The following is a 20,303-nucleotide window of genomic DNA, read 5'->3' on the forward strand; positions in this document are numbered from 1 at the left end:
ATTAAGTAATAAATTCAATAAATATTCTACGTAAATAGAAAATATGAAATATGGATTGTGTAGAATTAACGCACATTAGAGAATAAATATAAAATGTTTAGGAATATAAAATAATGAAGGTATTTGAAATAAATTAAAGCAAGGACAATGCTTCAAATATGTAAATAAACATTTATAACTATTACTGATCTCCTTGCCTACGCAAAGAAGTTTGCATTTTTGTTATGTTAGTTTTTATATGAATTGGTTTTCTGTTTTATTGAAAAATAATGATAAAAAACTGCAGCTGCAAAAAAAGGTTTGGGTGGCGTGGGAGATGATAGGTACCAAGCAACGGCTCTGATTAGCTTTAACATGGGAAAGTCCAGGCTAAACTTGGTCCTTTTCATCTTAATTGTGGACACTGACCTCCCGCGGTTTCACCTGGGGTAATTATTATCATCACCCGTTGAAATAGTGAGCTGATATGAGCCGCGAGTTCACCCATAAGATCTATAAAAAATGGGTTGAGGCGTCGGGTTAGTTGTCCACACTCGGAAAAAATTTATACTGTGAAAAAGCAACGAAAAAGAAAACCAAACCCCAAACGTATAAAGTACAACGATCTGCGAATATGCACTTGGAATGTGCGCATGTTGTACAGAACAGGTGCAGTTTTCCCTTTGGCGAATGTACTCAAGAAGTACAAAGCCGATATTATTGCCTTAAAGGAAATGAGATGGTAAGGGACCGACCAAACAGACCAAATACATATTTTACGACGCCCTGAAACTGCATATGACCGCTGCACTGACCATGACTTTAAAATTCTGCTAGGAGATTTTAATGCAAAAATCAGAAGGGAAAATATAAATATATCACCGTCGGTAAATTCAGCCTCCCCGAAGAAACATCAGACAACGGCATGATATTGATTGACTTGTCGGCAGGAAAAAACATGGTAGTTAGTAGCATCAGATTCAAGCATATCGATATATACAAGCCCACTTGGATATCTCCCGATCGAACAACAAGAAATCAAATCGATCATGTTGTGATAGACTGAATGCATTCATCCATTGTTTTCGACGTTCGATCGATGTGAGTACCGAATATTGATTCGGGCCATTACCTTGTAGCAGCAACAATTTTTTGTGACACTTCAAATATTCTTTGTTCTGATTGGTTAGAAGAATTCGCTTCAAATGGTTTATTATTTGCCTTGTTACCAATTTTGACATATCATGTTCACAATTCGCCGATGCGGCTACCTTATATATCTGCCCAAGGTTTAGGAATATAAAATAATGAAGGTATTTGAAATAAATAAAGCAAGGACAATGCTTCAAATATGTAAATAAACATTTATAACTATTACTGATCTCCTTGCCTACGCAAAGAAGTTTGCATTTTTGTTATGTTAGTTTTCCCTTTGGCGAATGTACTCAAGAAGTACAAAGCCGATATTATTGCCTTAAAGGAAATGAGATGGTAAGGGACCGACCAAACAGACCAAATACATATTTTACGACGCCCTGAAACTGCATATGACCGCTGCACTGACCATGACTTTAAAATTCTGCTAGGAGATTTTAATGCAAAAATCAGAAGGGAAAATATAAATATATCACCGTCGGTAAATTCAGCCTCCCCGAAGAAACATCAGACAACGGCATGAGATTGATTGACTTGTCGGCAGGAAAAAACATGGTAGTTAGTAGCATCAGATTCAAGCATATCGATATATACAAGCCCACTTGGATATCTCCCGATCGAACAACAAGAAATCAAATCGATCATGTTGTGATAGACTGAATGCATTCATCCATTGTTTTCGACGTTCGATCGATGTGAGTACCGAATATTGATTCGGGCCATTACCTTGTAGCAGCAACAATTTTTTGTGACACTTCAAATATTCTTTGTTCTGATTGGTTAGAAGAATTCGCTTCAAATGGTTTATTATTTGCCTTGTTACCAATTTTGACATATCATGTTCACAATTCGCCGATGCGGCTACCTTATATATCTGCCCAAGGTTTAGGAATATAAAATAATGAAGGTATTTGAAATAAATAAAGCAAGGACAATGCTTCAAATATGTAAATAAACATTTATAACTATTACTGATCTCCTTGCCTACGCAAAGAAGTTTGCATTTTTGTTATGTTAGTTTTTATATGAATTGGTTTTCTGTTTTATTGAAAAATAATGATAAAAAACTGCAGCTGCAAAAAAAGGTTTGGGTGGCGTGGGAGATGATAGGTACCAAGCAACGGCTCTGATTAGCTTTAACATGGGAAAGTCCAGGCTAAACTTGGTCCTTTTTCATCTTAATTGTGGACACTGACCTCCCGCGGTGTCACCTGGGGTAATTATTATCATCACCCGTTGAAATAGTGAACTGATATGTGCCGCGAGTTCACCCATAAGAACTATAAAAAAAATGGGTTGAGGCGTCGGGTTAGTTGTCCACACTCGGAAAAAAATTATACTGTGAAAAAGCAACGAAAAAGAAAACCAAACCCCAAACGTATAAAGTACAACGATCTGCGAATATGCACTTGGAATGTGCGCATGTTGTACAGAACAGGTGCAGTTTTCCCTTTGGCGAATGTACTCAAGAAGTACAAAGCCGATATGAGATGGAAAGGGACCGACCAAACAGACCAAATACATATTTTACGACGCCCTGAAACTGCATATGACCGCTGCACTGGCCATGACTTTAAAATTCTGCTAGGAGATTTTAATGCAAAAATCGGAAGGGAAAATATAAATATATCACCGTCGGAAAATTCAGCCTCCACGAAGAAACATCAGACAACGGCATGAGATTGATTGACTTGTCGGCAGGAAAAAACATGGTAGTTAGTAGCATCAGATTCAAGCATATCGATATATACAAGCCTACTTGGATTTCTCCCGATCGAACAACAAGAAATCAAATCGATCATGTTGTGATAGACGGAAGCAAGGTAGATATACAAGGTAGACGCATCGGCGAATTTCTACAACAAACATCGGTTGTTGTATTTTGATATGTCAAAAATATTTTGCCAAAACAAACAGATTCACAAGATTTTTTTACACAAATTCTTGTAAAAAATGTTAATAAAAGTATTGCCAAAAAATCTATTCAAATTTCGGAGATTTTCATTTATAATTTTTTTTTAATTTTTTGGTTCAACATTTAACAAAATTTTTGACATTTATTTGTCCAACAGCTGGGCCGATGCGGCTACCTTATTAAATATACCTTGGACGGAAGGCATTCATCCATTGTTTTCGACATTCGATCGATATGAGTACCGAATATTGATTCGGGCCTTACCTTGTAGCAGCAACAATTTTTTGTGACACTTCAAATATTCTTTGTTCTGATTGGTTAGAAGAATTCGCTTCAAATGGTTTATGTAACGGCGAATCAATTATTATTTGCCTTGTTACCAATTTTGACATATCATGTTCCCAATTCGCCGATGCGGCTACCTTATATATCTGCCAAAGGTAGATATACAAGGTAGCCGCATCGGCGAATATCTACAACAAACATCGGTTGTTGTATTTTGATATGTCAAAAATATTTTGCCAAAACAAACATATTGACAAGATTTTTTTACACAAATTCTTGTAGAAAATGTTAATAAAAGTATTGCCAAACAAGCTCTTCGAAATTCGGGGATTTTCATTTATAATTTAGTTTTTTAATTGTTTGCTTCGGCATTACAACAACATTTTTGACATTTATTTGCACAAACAGCTGGGCCGATGCGGCTACCTTATCAAATATACCTTGTATCTGCCTTTTTCGAAACCAAACCATAAAACTAATGACATATGATTCCAATTTACTAAATTTGTTTCATAATTTTACTTTTGACAACATTCAGCTTTCAAAATTTAAACGTGGCAATAATTATATAAACATAAGTTGTAGCATCTATAGTTATATCTAAAGAACAATATTAATCAAAAAATTTAGATATTTATTTAAAGAAAGTATAGATTTTTAATTTTTGAAAAAATATGCCGTTCGACATGCATAAATTTTATGGAATTTAATTTCTAACAATTTGAAATTGATAGAAGAGTTCCAAATTAAAAAGGGTTGCCATTACAAAATTCTCAAATTAGACTACCTTCTGTAATTATGCCATGCATAAAACTCTTCTCGTGGATATATAGCATTTCCACATTAAATGAAACCTTTTACAAATTAAATGAACCCTTTTCCAAATTAAATGAAACCTTTTCGAAATTAAATGAAACCTTTTCCAAATTAAATGAAACCTTTTCCACTTGAAATGAAACCTTTTACAAATAGAATGAAACCTTTTCCAATTGAAATGAAACCTTTTACAAATAGAATGAAACTTTTTCCAAATTAAATGAAACCTTTATTGTTATCTAAGGAAATATAATATTTGCACTAATTTTAAACCAATATTTGAAAATTAAATCAAAGAATATTAACAAATATAGTTGTATGGTTATGTAATTAACATAAATATTCTTTAATTCGGTGTGATTTCATTTAATATCTTTACTACATAAAACTAAATAAATAGTAATACAAACTGGGGAATTTCTTGACATTTTAATAAATAAATATTTAAGAACAAGAATTGAATACCCGGTCCGAAATGCGAAATACATATTTGACTTAATAAATTGTTGATGATAAGGTAACTGCTTATCTTAATGAAGGGGTTCCCGACTTGCAGCTTGTGGGATTTTCAAAACCATGTCCATAACATAGTTAGAACAATCTTGCCGAGTAAGCTTTTGAATACTTCACTCGATTACATCAACAATGTTATGTTCCATTGAAACGTCACACAGCTTAGCTCTTGCACATTATTTTATTTTTGAAAATGCATTTTCGATAAGGCGGTAAGAATTTAAGGTTGCATCTTTTGGATTCGATCAATTTTTTTATGTCATGTCGCTTGTGTATTTGAGCGTTATTTTCCAACTCTGGATTGATTTTCTCAAAAAAAATTTCTATAAATAATTTAAATCTGTCTGCATTGACACTGGAATTAGAAACGATTGTGTGATGTACAACTCCCGCGTTGTTTATTGCTGCAATTATAGTGACATTACGACCTCTGGCCGTAGGCAACACAATGTGTGCTCTTGTTCCTTGTCTTGAACGGGCTTGGGTTCTTCGTATGTGAAGATTAAATCTACACTCATCAATGAATTCTATATAGAAAGTCAACCTGGAATTACCCTCAAAGCCATAAAAACTAAACTGTTGAGAGAAAATTATATAAATATTTCCACAAGCTGCATAGAATATGGATTACGGAAATTAAAAATTACGTTTACGATGGCCTCTATTGAAATAGAACGAAAGAATGACTCCAGAACATTAGGCTTGAGACAAAAATATGCTCAAGACTTTACAATTTTTTTTTTGAGAAAATCAATCCAGAGTTGGAAAATAACGCTCAAATACACAAGCGACATGACATAAAAAATTTGATCGAATCCAAAAGATGCAACCTTAAATTCTTCCGCCTTATTCTCCAATGCTAAATCCAATCGAAAATGCATTTTCAAAAATAAAATTATGTCCAAGAGCTGAGCTGTGTGACGTTTCAATGGAACATGACATTGCTGATGTAATCGTGGGAAGTATTCAAAAGCTTACTCGGCAAGATTGTTTTAACTACGTTATGGGCATGGTTTTGAAAATCCCACAAGCTGCAAGTCGGGAACCCCTTCATTAAGATAAGCAGTTACCTTATCATCAACAATTTATTAAGTCAAATATGTATTTCGCATTTAGGACCGGGTATTCAATTCCTGTTCTTAAATATTTATTTATTAAAATGTCAAGAAATACCCCAGTTTGTATTACTATTTATTTAGTTTTATGCAGTAAAGATATTAAATGAAATCACACCGAATTAAGGAATATTTATGTTAATTACATAGCCATACAACTATATTTGTTAATATTCTTTGATTTAATTTTCAAATATTGGTTTAAAATTAGTGCAAATATTATATTTCCTTAGATAACAATAAAGGTTTCATTTAATTTGGAAAAAGTTTCATTCTATTTGTAAAAGGTTTAATTTCAATTGGAAAAGGTTTCATTCTATTTGTAAAAGGTTTCATTTCAAGTGGAAAAGGTTTCATTTAATTTGGAAAAGGTTTCATTTAATTTGGAAAAGGTTTCATTTATTTTGGAAAAGGTTTCATTTAATTTGGAAAAGGGTTCATTTAATTTGTAAAAGGTTTCATTTAATGTGGAAATGCTATATATTACCTCGTTAATATATCATATGTGCTTTGTTTTTATTTGTCCTATTTATAAAATGCGATATTTTATTCCTATGGCTGTATTTATATACACTGATGGCCAAAACTAAAGAAACTGAAATAGCAATCTGAATAAAGTTGTAGTGAAAGTTTCCTTCACAAATAAATTTACGGAACATTTCTCCAAAAAAATTTTATATGATAAATTAGATGTTTTATGTTGTTTTTTAGTAATTATAACAGTAAAATAACTAAAATTTCAGATTTCATTTATTTGTACTGAAGAGTTGCTTTAGTTTTGTCCCAGCAAAAATTGAGACAATTTCCATACATTATCATTTATTTTAAAAAGAATTATGAATTTATGCTTTTTTGTGAGTGTATAAAATACCCGAACATTTTCAAAATTAGCAAGACGTAATTTGGGTTTTTTTAAGATACCATGTCTTGCATTAAAGAAATTGGGAATTTTGGTAATACGGACGCTCAACAAACCTTATAAAGGTGAAATGCTGGGTATTTTAATACGCAACGCACTGAATTAGGTTCGATCCTCAATTCCAAAATTTTATACTTGTATTTTACAATTATTATAATATTATATTATAATCATTATATTATTATATTATTATATATTATATTATAGTTTGTTAATATTTTGTTCAGTTTTATTTTGTAAATTCCTAAATAATATATGAACTTCGAGTAATGTGAACTATGTCCCAATTTAGATTAGGCGAGTTTACTTGCGGCAAGTCTTTGTTTGTTGGGGAGAAGGGTAAGGAGAACAGAAATGTGAAAAAATTGCTCGTACAAAAATAAAAAACATTCACCAAAAGTAAAAAATATATATATTTTTGAAACCGAATTGCCTTGTATAGACGCATGAAGCAAGTTCAACATTGCCGCAACTGAACTCGCCTAATCTAAATCAGGACTATAATTTCCTTTTTTTTGAAATTGATTCAATAACACGTTTCATATGTAGTCTAAATATATCCCAGTAGGCCTATTCTGTAATTTTTTTAACAACATTCGACATTGTTTATATTACAACAATTTCATATGTTTGTTTTGTTGTTTTTACAACAACAAAAGAAAATTAAATAATATCGAATATTGTTAAAAATTACAGAATAGGACTACAGGTATACATTGGTATAGCATTATATTAAAACGTGCAAACGTGTGCATTGCCTGTGAAAAATTTATATGCATGAACTAATCCTCCTGAAAAGGTCCGCTTTTTTATTGTGGTCCACATTACCCGACTTTAATTATATAATAATTAAAAAATATATAAAAATTAAAACTTTACGATTTTTTACGATGTATATACATATTTGTTGCAGAAAATAAAGGACCATATAACCTCTTTATATTTGAGAAAAACAAAATGTTCGACTCTTATGTTAAATTGTTGTTCAAATCACACATTTCCAATCAGAGCAATTAAAACGACATGTACACTAGAACTTTTTCGGATGGTTAACCTTCTTTATGAGGATTTATTTGACAAACATGTAAAGGAATTGACAATTAAAACCCACTGGGTTAACGAAATCCGGTTAAATGTAAACGTACTATAAGTATTCAATATTAAAATATAATAATAAACACGCATGCTTTGTAGTATTCGAATGAATCGGAAAATCGCAAACTATTTACAAAAACTTCGTGCATTTTTACCCTACACAATCTCCAAACAAAAGTTTGAAACATGTGTCATAGGTATCGCGTCGATTTTTCATTCATGTTTTTGGAAAATAAAATTGAACAAAATTCTTACCAATATTGATACATTTTCGTTTGCCAAATTTTGTTTTAATTTCTCATTTGACCCTCATTTATAGAACATAGTGGTAAAACTTTACAATCAATTTTGTAGAGGTAACGGCAAGACGTAGACGTAACGGCAATCGAACGGTAGCTTTTGAAATACATTTCATTTGAAAGTAACTGACGTTCTTTCGCATTGATTTTCGTTCGAATTAGGAAAAAGGTACATTTAAAATATATTTTCAGCCTGTTTTTCTATTCCGAACGAAAATCAATGCAAACGAAAGGCAATCACTCACTTTCGATTGCAAAAGCGTGCATGTATTTCGAAAGCTATCGTTCGTTTGCAGTTACGTATACCATGCGAAAAACTACTTTATTAAATGTAAAGTTTTACAACAATGTTAAATAAATGGGAGACAAGAGGGAAATGAGAACAAACTACACAAATACAATAACACATTTGAACTAGGGATACGTAATTTGAACATAAAAAATAGTCAAATGAAAATTTTCAGTATTTTTAAGAATTGTGTACAATTTTATTTTCTAAAAACATAAATAAAAAATCCAAGCGATATCTATAAAACATGTTCTAGAAATTGTTATTGTGTTGTTTGAAAGTGCTTGAAAATTTGGTACATAGTTCGCGATTTTGTAATTCATTCGTGAGTGAATTTGACATATAGCATTTCCACATTAAATGAAACCTTTTCCAAATTAAATGAAACCTTTTCCAAATTAAATGAAACCTTTTCCAAATTAAATGAAACCTTTTCCAATTGAAATGAAACCTTTTCCAAATTAAATGAAACCTTTTCCAATTGAAATGAAACCTTTTACAAATAGAATGAAACTTTTTCCAAATTAAATGAAACCTTTATTCTTATCCAAGGAAATATAATATTTCCAGTAATTTTCAATCAATATTTGAAAATTAAATCAAAGAATATTAACAACTATAGTTGTATGGCTATGTAATTATCATAAATATTCTCTAATTCGGTGTGATTTTATTTTATATCTTTATTTAATAAAACTAAAAAATAGTAATACAAACTGGGGTATTTCTTGACATTTTTGACAAGGTAACTGCTTATCTTAATGAAGAGGTTCCCGACTTGCATGTCCATAACGTAGTTAGAACAATCTTGCCGAGTAAGCTTTTGAATACTTCGCTCGATTACATCAACAATGTTATGTTCCATTGAAACGTCACACAGTTCAGCTCTTGTACATAATTTTATTTTTAAAAATGCTTTTTCGATTGGTTTTACCATCGGAGAATAAGGCGGTAAGAATTTAAGGTTGCATCTTTTGGATTCGATCAAATTTTTTATGTCATGTCGCTTGTGTATTTGAGCGTTATCGATTATCAAGACTATTTTCCAACTCTGGATTGATTTCCTCCAAAAGACTTTCTATAAATAATTTAAATCTGTCTGCATTGACACTGGAATTAGAAATGATTGTGTGATTGGGGTATCCCCAATATTCATTGATCGTTGTTGGGGTATCCATTTTGTAAAGTCTTGAGCATATTTTTGTCTCAAGCCTAATGTTCTGGAGTCATTCATTTAGTAGAGTTTTGTATAGGTAGCCATACACAATTAAATAATTATGAGCTAACCTGATTTTAGCTCGGGAACCTCTGATAATTGGGAACCTGGAGAAGAATCTATAACCTCGCCAAGTATTGCAAGTGGCAATGCTCCAGAGCCTACCGAAGCTACATCTACAAGACCCCGAAACAAATTGGGTCAGTATAACAAAATAATAAAAGACATGAAATTTTTATTATGTAAATTGTATGAAGAAGGTAGAACAATTTCCGAGACTGCAAATTTAACCTGCATAAAAATAAGTTCAGCAAAAGCATTAATAAGAAGATCCAAAAAGAAATTCTTGAAGGAAAATAAGCGTGGAGGAAAGTTTTAAGTCTGATCGAGTTATATCTAGAAAGTCAACCTGGAATTACCCTCAAAGGCATAAAAACTAAACTGTTGAGAGAAAATGATATAAATATTTCCACAAGCTGCATAGAATATGGATTACGGAAATTAAAAATTACGTTTAAGATGACCTCTATTGAAATAGAACGAAAGAATGACTCCAGAACATTAGGCTTGAGACAAAAATATGCTCAAGACTTTACAAAATGGATACCCCAACAAGGAGAATAATTAATATTCATTGATGAGTGTAGATTTAATCTTCACACGGCACACATTGTGTTGCCTACGGTCAGAGGTCGTCATGTCACTATAATTGCAGCAATAAACAACGCGGGAGTTGTACATCACACAATCGTTTCTAATTTCAGTGTCAATGCAGACAGATTTAAATTATTTATAGAAATTTTTTTTTGAGAAAATCAATCCAGAGTTGGAAAATAGCGCTCAAATACACAAGCGACATGACATAAAAAATTTGATCGAATCCAAAAGATGCAACCTTAAATTCTTACCGCCTTATTCTCCAATGCTAAATCCAATCGAAAATGCATTTTCCAAAATAAAATTATGTCCAAGAGCTGAGCTGTGTGACGTTTCAATGGAACATAACATTGTTGATGTAATCGAGCGAAGTATTCAAAAGCTTATTTGGCAAGATTGTTCTAACTACGTTATGGACATGGTTTTGAAAATCCCACAAGCTGCAAGTCGGGAACCCCTTCATTAAGATAAGCAGTTACCTTATCATCAACAATTTATTAAGTCAAATATGTATTTCGCATTTAGGACCGGGTATTCAATTCCTGTTCTTAAATATTTATTTATTAAAATGTCAAGAAATACCCCAGTTTGTATTACTATTTATTTAGTTTTATGTAGTAAAGATATTAAATGAAATCACACCGAATTAAAGAATATTTATGTTAATTACATAGCCATACAACTATATTTGTTAATATTCTTTGATTTAATTTTCAAATATTGGTTTAAAATTAGTGCAAATATTATATTTCCTTAGATAAGAATAAAGGGTTCATTTAATTTGGAAAAAGTTTCATTCTATTTGTAAAAGGTTTCATTTCAATTGGAAAAGGTTTCATTCTATTTGTAAAAGGTTTCATTTCAAGTGGAAAAGGTTTCATTTAATTTGGAAAAGGTTTCATTTAATTTGGAAAAGGTTTCATTTAATTTGGAAAAGGGTTCATTTAATTTGGAAAAGGGTTCATTTAATTTGTAAAAGGTTTCATTTAATGTGGAAATGCTATACATAAACAGGCTGTTAAAAATATATGGTGGTGGTCACATAATTAGATCATAAACGGTGGTAAAATTTTTTTTGATCATTGGAAGTATTTTTATTTTTTTTTTTTAATTCAGAACACTTAGATATACTGCACTTAAGAGAATTGGTGTGAAAATAGAACATTTTAGCATGCAATTTTTCAATATTTTTTTATGAAAAACCATCGACATTGAAGTGGCCACATAATTAAAACATTGTGTGATTTTATACTTTACGGCATTTTTTTTAATATTTAAAAAATTCTTAAATTTGTTAAATTAAATTAAAGTGTTGTTGTACAACAAACTATACAACAACCACATAAACATTTGTTGTTGTAAGTAATACTAATGTCAACGTCATTTAATCAAAAAATGGAAACAGAATTATATATGTACATTAATTTTTTTTATTTTCAACAAAAGAAAAAAAAAACAAAACTATGTTCTGTCATAATTGAATTGTTTCACATTCATATAAATTGATTTTTTTAAACCCACGTCACTTTCGTAGGAACAACATTTTTACTTTTTTCAATATCAAAAAAAATTCTCGTAGTAAAAATTTCTTCTTCCTATCTTCTGGGTTTTAACATACATTCTATATGGCGAACAAAAAAAAACATGAGATGGAACATGGCTTAATGTATCAATCGTATGAGGATTCTTAGAACCCCTAATACAAAAAATTTTGTTGAACGATTATGTAAACCAAATCTCCTCTTAAAGCACGATATCTGGCTATGACAGAATCCCCATATTTGTAGTAGGTTTTGATAATTGGAAATAGAAAATGCACCTTCAAAAAATATAAACCTAGGTCCATGCCTCCTGGTTAGTCCCCTTGTAATGGCAACAACCATTATTTGGTATATTGGGGTTTTGGTTTGAGGATTCTTAGAATCTCCTCTTAAAGCACGATATATGGCTATGACAGAATCCCCATATTTGTAGTAGGTTTTGATAATTGTTATAACTGATAAGAAAAAAAAGCTGGAAATAGAAAATGCCCCTACAAAAAATATAAACATAGGTCCAGGAGGGGTTAGCCCCCTTATAATGGCAACAACGATTATTTGGTATATTGGGGTTTTGGGCACGTTTTTTGCCGAATTAGTTAAAAATATCGATTTTTAAGGGTTCTCATGATGTGTCAAATCTTCGTACTAAACATGATCAATATTGGTTCACCTTTTTAGGGAATCCACCATATAACCCTACATTTCACATTTCGGTATTTTGAGGAGCTTCGGCAGGTGTTTCAACCACATTAGCTGTAATTTTATATTTTGGATTCTCATTGAGTAAAAATTCTACTACAAAAAATGATCAAAATTGGCGAAAATTTTGGAATATCGAATTCCTGGCGACAAAAAACTATTTAAAAAGTAAATTAATCAACATATCGGATTTTGGTGAATAAAAATTTGTAAAATTTACGTTTAACAACGTTGCCTAAAATCCGACGCACAGTGGGTTAGAATACCCTGTTTCCTTGGATAAATTAAAAAATTAAATTTTAAGTATCGTTAAAATTTTTTGCACACGGTTAAAGTATATAAAATTCTACATCATTTGTCGTTGAAATTAATGTCAAAAGTGGACTGGTGTTTTTGTAGTGAAACTTCAAAGTCAAACTTCATACAAATTTTTCTGCCAAAAAAGGCTGAAAAAAGTGAAAACGTTCCCGTAAAAAATTTTATTTAGTTTAAAAAGTATTGTAAAAGTTAAACATTTTTCAAAGGAATCATGAAGTTTAGGTTATTTTGCAAATACTTCGTTAACATTTGAGTATGAAATTGTGTTTGGAAGTGATAAAGATTTAGTTATTTATATTGAAAATGCCAAAAAAAATTAATATTTTTATATTTTAAATGGATAAATAGTTATTATTCGTCCACATTCGTGTCATAATTGTTGGTTTATATTAAAGAGGACATAAATCTGTGTTATATTGCAAAATTTTACGCTGCCCTTTTGTGCCTTTTAGAAGCTATGCGTTGTTTAATACAAGTGTTGTAGCAGTCAAATTAGCTAAAAGTCACATTGATCTCGTGGCTGGTGCTGTTGTTGAGTGTTGTGTTTTCTTGTTTTTCATGTTATTTTTTTCTAATTATTTTATTGTTGTTATTTTTGTTTCTTTTAATGATATTCTTTGTTACAATAATATTTTGTTTTTGTTTATTTTAATAATATTCATTGTTTTGACAAATAGTGATTGTGTTGTGCAGTTTCAAGTAGTCGGGTAAAAGCGTTCTTTATTAGCATTTTTTATAGGTACAAGTTCGAACGTTGTTTTTTATAATCGTCGAAGCTTATGATGAATTCGAGCGCTCAAACAATGAATGACAAGATGACATTTTTAGCTAAAGAAATCAAAAAAACGCACCAAAACGCTAGAAAAATCTGCCGAAATAACAAAAATATATGTTAATTTAATAAAAATGCACGTGCCGGTTATAGCTGTATCCAGTGGCCATGAGATTAATAATGAAAAATTTCAAATATATGCACACAATACAGGACGACTTTTTGTTGAAACGTATCCTTTGTATAATATGCCTACCACTTTGCACAAGTTTTTTATTCACGGACCCGAAATTGTGTCAAATGCCCTTTTACATATTGAGCAATTATCAGAAGTTGGTGATGCTGCGGACAGAGGTGGCCTGTGAGAAACAGTGACGTAAATGACATACACCCACTCAAAACCATTATGTTTTTTTATAAAATGGCTATTAACATTTATCGAGTTGGAAATAACGTATGCTTTACTCAAATTCATATCGAATATCAAAATTTTTTTCTTAAAAAAAATTCGGAATTTTTTATCAGTTCTAGTAAAGAATAGCCAGATATACAGTAAAAATAATATATGTTCTTGAAAATGACTGTATATGGTGATAATATTGAAATAAATGACGTTTACTACATTTTATACAGGTATATGTCGTTTTCGACGTTTACACCTTTTTGACAGTCGAAATCCTGAAAATTCGTCATACGGACCATCCCCGGCTGCGGATGATGACGATGTGGATGAGTAACTTTAAGATGTATAAAATTCAATGTTTAAGTTATCATATTGTACTCCTTGCACTATATACCTACACTGATATTTGGCACTACTTAATAAAATTATACTCAAATATACTTAGAAAACATTTTTTTTAACTTATTTTAATGGTATTAACTGAAAAATAAAGAAAAATTATTCTAACATAGCTTCCCTGATTTGATCCAAGAAAACATGGTACTCTAACCCACTGTGCGACGGGGCGTAAAAAAATATTCAACTTCCCCACTATGGCAAAATGTTGTGTACGGCCGTATTACCCAAATACGTCGAATCCATATCTGCAAGCAAATAATACAAACCGCAAACCTAAATTGAAAATTTATTAAATTAATCCACAATTTTTTAGTTTCCATTCGAAATTTCAAATTTCCCGAATGTTTTGTTTTTATTTTCAACAAAAGAAAAAAATGAAAAATACGTTCTGTCAAAGTTGAAAATTTTCAACTTGAAATTTTGCACGTTCGACGTATTTCGGTAACATTCATATAAATACATGTTGAATTTTAGGTAAGGCTGTAAGTTTTTCAACTAGAGTGTCTGTGATTTGGAAGACTATATATTTCTCTAACCTACTATCACCAAACACCATAACATAGACCACATATGTATATATGTCACAATAGACTTAAGGAATTTTGAATGAATTGAATACACCTTACAACGTTACCTAAAATCCAACGAGGTTACAAAAATATTCAACTTCCCCAGTATGGCGAAATGGTTTGTACCACCGTATTACCCAAATACGCCGAGTCCACATCTCTTAGCTAGCTAAACAAAATCGAGCAATACACTAGAAAAATTATAAAATGCGTCCAATTATTTCATATTCTTATTAAACAATTCATATTTTCATTTATGTTGTCTTTCTTTTTTTTTACAAATGAAAATATGTTCTGGCATAGTTGAATATTTTCAACTTTGAAAATTCGTACGTCGACGTATTTCGGTAACATTCATATAAATACATGTGTTCCACCTTTGTGGTGAAAAAACGTCGAACGAGCTAATTGAATTTTAGATAGGGCTGTTATAAAAATATGCTATGTATAAGTATAAGCATAGACTAATGAAAATATAGACGACGAAATACTCAAAAAATGCGCAGTCAGGTGACTCAAAATAAAAAAGTCAAAAATTTGTAAAAAACGTTTTTTGGAAAAAATAGCTTTTATTCTTTAATGATTTTATCTGAGGATATAGTTTTCGATTAAAACTAACTATATTTAGTGGCATTCCAAATTAAAAGGTTCAAATATTTAAGTAAATCGGCATTTAAAATTGAGTAGCGCATTCAGCAGACTCAATTCAGAGAGGACTGGTGAGAGCATTTCGTCGTCTATCTCTTCATTAGTTTATGCCAACTGATTAAAATTTTTTCTCAAGGTGGCTTGTTCCATCAAATCAAAATACATATTTTGTGTATGGATGTGTATTGTTTTGAATACTATGTCAAATAAATTCAAAATAAATTGAAATATATTCAAGTTTAATTGAAATGAAAATGAGGTTTTTATCACGGTCGTCGGGAAGTACTTACTTTGTTATGGATGAAACAAACATTTTATGGTATTCCCTACTGGATTTTGGGAAGAAATCATAACATTTTATTCATTTTTCGCGTTTTTAGTTTTGTGTTGAAAAATGTCGAATAAACACAAACACTTGTTGCGAATATGTATGTTATTTCTTGCAGAAGAAGCCACATGTGCATAGTTGCTTTTTTGTTATTGACCTCAAGCTGCCCTAGCTTGTATTATTGTACCATGGTATAAGGTATAAGCAAAATGTGGTAAAAAAAATTGTGAAATCGATAAAAATGTTGATTAGCTCAAGGATCTTCAGGTAATATTTTTTACATTATACATATTTTTTAAGTAGAGTATGTAAAATATGTTGAATTCAAGTAAATTGTTTATGTTTTTGATGATGTACTTGTTAATTTTTATGACATCTATTTTTATTTCCAAAATCTTATTATATTTTTTAATTTCAAAAATGTAGTCGTTATGTTTCTCTAAAATAATATTAAACATTGTGCCACTTTTAAATGAAAAAAAAAAATAGAAACAAAATACAGCAATTGAAGCATATTTTACTATTAGCATTAACATTTAGGATAGATATCAAGGATGTAACGCTATGTACAATATTTAAGGATATATTTTCCCAAATTCTATGACCTTGGAGGACTCCTATAACGACTTTTGTAATTCTACAATTTTACAAAGTACAAAATAGTTTTTAATGAATTAATTAATGAAGTGTCGGATTTTCTTCACAAAATGGAGTTGGAAATAAAATTGTGATACTGAATCATCCTACACGGACCTTTCAAAATGCACATTTCAAAGGACTTACATTGAAAATATTTTTCGTATCTTTGGACACACAACACATACTTGCACACATTTTGTATATAAGTTGACATATGTTTCAATTTCTCAATTCCTTTACATATACGTCAAATAAATCCTCATAAAGTAGGTTAAAAGGTCGTTTACATTGAACCGGATTTGGTTAACCGAGTGGGTTTAAATTTTCAATTCCTTTGAATATATGCCAAAGAAATCCTCATAAAGTAGGTTAACCGGGTAAAAAGTTCTAATGTAAAACTCCTTGTACATTAGAACTTTTTACCGGGTTAACCTACTTTATGAGGATTTATTTGACATATATGCAAAGGAAATGACAATTGAAACCCACTGGGTTAACGAAATCCGGTTAAATGTAAACGTACTGTAAATGCCGTATAACCCGGTAAAAAGTTCTAATGTACAATGAGTTTAAGTTGGCAACAATTTGTACATTACACATAACAATCAAAAACAAAGGTCCGAATGTACCAGAAATTGCTAGAATTAGTAGATACAGTAGTTTTGACTAACCTCGCAGAAACCACACTTGAAATCGCTTAAAATCGGTTCAGATTTATATATAGCTCCCATATATGGTTTCGTCCGATTTTTTGTGAATGATGCACCAAACTCCCAATATTTGTCCAATTGAGACAAAATTTTGCACAGAGTACTGAATCATATTCAGATATATGTCTCCGATGTTTTTTTTTAAATCGGTTCAGATTTAGATATATATATATATATATATATAGGAATGCTATTGAGAAAAATTATGCGTGATAAGGTTTGTTGAAATATTATATATATTTTCGTTCGATTTTTTATAAATGGTGCTTACACGAAATTTGGCAGAGGGTATTAAATTGAATATAGTGATTACAAAAAACAAATGGTGTATGCAACGGTTACTCAATTAGGTCCATGTGTTTATATATAGCTCCCATACATAATTTGACTCGACACCAAAGAATCCAAGTCTGTCCGTTTGACATGCAATTTTTCATTGATTTCAGAATGAAATCAATGGGGTTCTATAAATAGGAATAAATGATAAAATAAAACAATTCTATGAAATATACATTTTAAATTGCGTATAAATCGCGTAATTCTCGGAATCATTTGATCCGCATGCGGTTTCCAGGAAGTACTGAAGTTTATCTTCCAATCCATGTATATTTTGCGAAATTTCATTTGACGTCTAAGATGTACTACATGTTGCATTGATGTACCCAAAAACTCGTAAAACGCGAATAACTTCCGAAAACTCCATATGCCTTTAACGCGCATCCGATTTCGGTGTGTACCCTAAAAAAATACATCGATCTATACCTATTTCAGTGTGGTCCATTAAGAACCATGGATGACCCCGCTCACTCTATTTATGAGATAAATTGGGTACATCTCTCTTTCGGCTGAAGTTTTTAAAGTGATGTTTTCGCAAAAGTTCAAAATCCGTATCAGGCCATTTACTGAAACGGTAATGATCCACAGAAAATGCTATTAATCCGCGATATTTTCAAAAACATTTTTTGCCAAATTTCTGTTTTTGGAAGGCCAGTTCCCTCTGTTCTAGTAGATGGATTTTCACCAAGAAGATTTTCATCCGAAACTTAAAAAACCTTACTGATCGCGGTTAACCATATCACTCAATAGACAGATCTAAAAATTTGGGTCGAAAAATAGGTTTTTTAGAAATTTGATCGCACAAAATGTTCAACTTTGGATGAGTATTATCCTGAAGCTGTGCATGCTACATACACAAAATATATATCAAATTACTCAGATTCGCGACTACAATAATCTTGTAATCGCTATAAAAAACGCTCAAAATCGAGCTTCAAAATGTCAGCATCATTTAAAGGTAGTTGCAGTTAAAATTTTGAAAAATAAAAATAAGAGACGTAGCCGCCATTTTGTTGACTTCTAGTTTTACTTTGACGCGAAGACCGAAATGAAAAGCTTAGTCACAAATCGATAGAGAACATAAACAACTGTTTCGCCTCAACCTATTTCCACACATTTTATATTTAAATAGGCACAGCCTCCACCCAAATAATGTTTGGAGTTCATTATCATGAACAGTTTGCAACGACAGATCAATTAAAAAATTGTTAAAAAATTGGCAAAATTGCCCATAAATTTATTTATTTGAATTTAATATTTATTATTGATATTGTTTTAGGTAAAAGCGTTCACACTTACGACAAATGACACTATAAAACTAATAAATATATGCCCAAGTTACTCTCCACGCGAACGAATAATTTTATTTCGCCTAAAATAATAAAAATTGAAACCAATTTAAGAACCTTGGTAATCCGGAAAATTTGACAATACGGATTGGGGTCTGCAATCAATTGTCCGGATTAGCGAGATTTTACTGTATTTTTTACAATTCACTCCAAACGCTATTTTTATATTTGCTCTTATTAATTTGTCACAGATTTGTTGTAGTCACTTATTAAGGTTTATATATCATATCCAGTAATGTGCAATATATTTAACATCGTATTGTAGGAAAGAACAGTGTTCGGTATCACTGCGTAGGTTTAAACTCACCTCTCTTGCCATTACGACATGTCTCAACAGAACCCCCCGTAAAAAGGGTCTGCCATTTGATATGCGTTTCTCTCACAGATGTCTTCAGATTTTGCATTAAAAATCCAGCAACAGGATCGGCGACATTGAATTGGCCATAGGTATGATTACCCGGAGAAATTAGGTCCGATTGTTCCAGCCGTGTTTAATCAAAATCCAATTGCTATGTTGTATTGTTCATTTATATTGTAATATTTCAATAATAATTCACATGGACAATTTGTTCTATTTAACAACACTCGCAAATATGTTGTTTACTTAATTGCGACCTAAACATTGTTTGTTTTGTGGTTAATATTCGAAAACACCGTTAGGTTTGCTCGTTGTGTTATGGCCCATTCATACGGAATAGTGAATAATCGTTCGTCCGAGTACTCGCTAGGATGTCGTATACCGTTTTTACCCCCAACGTTTTACACCAACTAACATTAGAATTTCAAATGTTTCTGCTGAGAACATAATTGTGTCCTCTTTGATGTAGTGCGAGGGTGTGGGATGTGTGTGTATCGGTGCGAGTGGTCGTGCCTGTGTTGGTATTCTCCCCGTACCAAATGTTATCGTCCAACTCAGCAATTGCTTTTGTTTCTATTTCTCATTTTCATGAATTGAGCGACTTCTTAATCTTTGTGAAAACTGTAGTAATCATGTTTTTTTATTATTTCAGGTAAAAATAGCTTTAAGGATTCAATACAATTGTCCGAAATATTTTTTGTGTAACCATTCACGTGCCAAAACGTACATACACATGCATATTTTTGGCAGTGCGTGTGTACATACGACAAAACTTTTTGTTATACAATCTTAAAGGGGACGTTGATGATTGATAGAAAAACACAAGGCATTATCAGTTTGTTGTATACAATGCTTCAGATTGACTGATTTATTCACTTTTAGTAAAGATTTTAGAAACCCGTTTGTTTTTTTTCGGGGTATAATACACGATTAGCACTTTCTGTTGACTATTGCCATTGATGGGAGTTTTCATGCAGATTA

At 31.4% G+C, this 20,303-nt stretch overlaps 1 protein-coding gene across 1 annotated transcript in view; it reads right to left on the minus strand.

Moving 5' to 3' along the window:
* LOC133324617 (uncharacterized) overlaps positions 1 to 19,383 on the minus strand; it is a 59,916-nt gene extending 40,533 nt beyond the window's left edge. The window contains exon 1 of the mRNA XM_061533452.1: positions 19,272 to 19,383. Within this exon, the coding sequence (XP_061389436.1) occupies positions 19,272 to 19,283 (12 nt within the window). The 5' untranslated portion in view covers positions 19,284 to 19,383. The remainder of the gene's footprint in view (positions 1 to 19,271) is intronic.
* Positions 19,384 to 20,303: the final 920 nt, after the last annotated feature.

The sequence above is a fragment of the Musca vetustissima genome, unplaced genomic scaffold (genome assembly GCF_032173495.1).
Source record: "Musca vetustissima isolate MV318-11 ecotype Yass unplaced genomic scaffold, APGP_CSIRO_Mvet_v1 utg7427, whole genome shotgun sequence".
In the NCBI taxonomy this organism is placed as follows: domain Eukaryota; kingdom Metazoa; phylum Arthropoda; class Insecta; order Diptera; family Muscidae; genus Musca; species Musca vetustissima.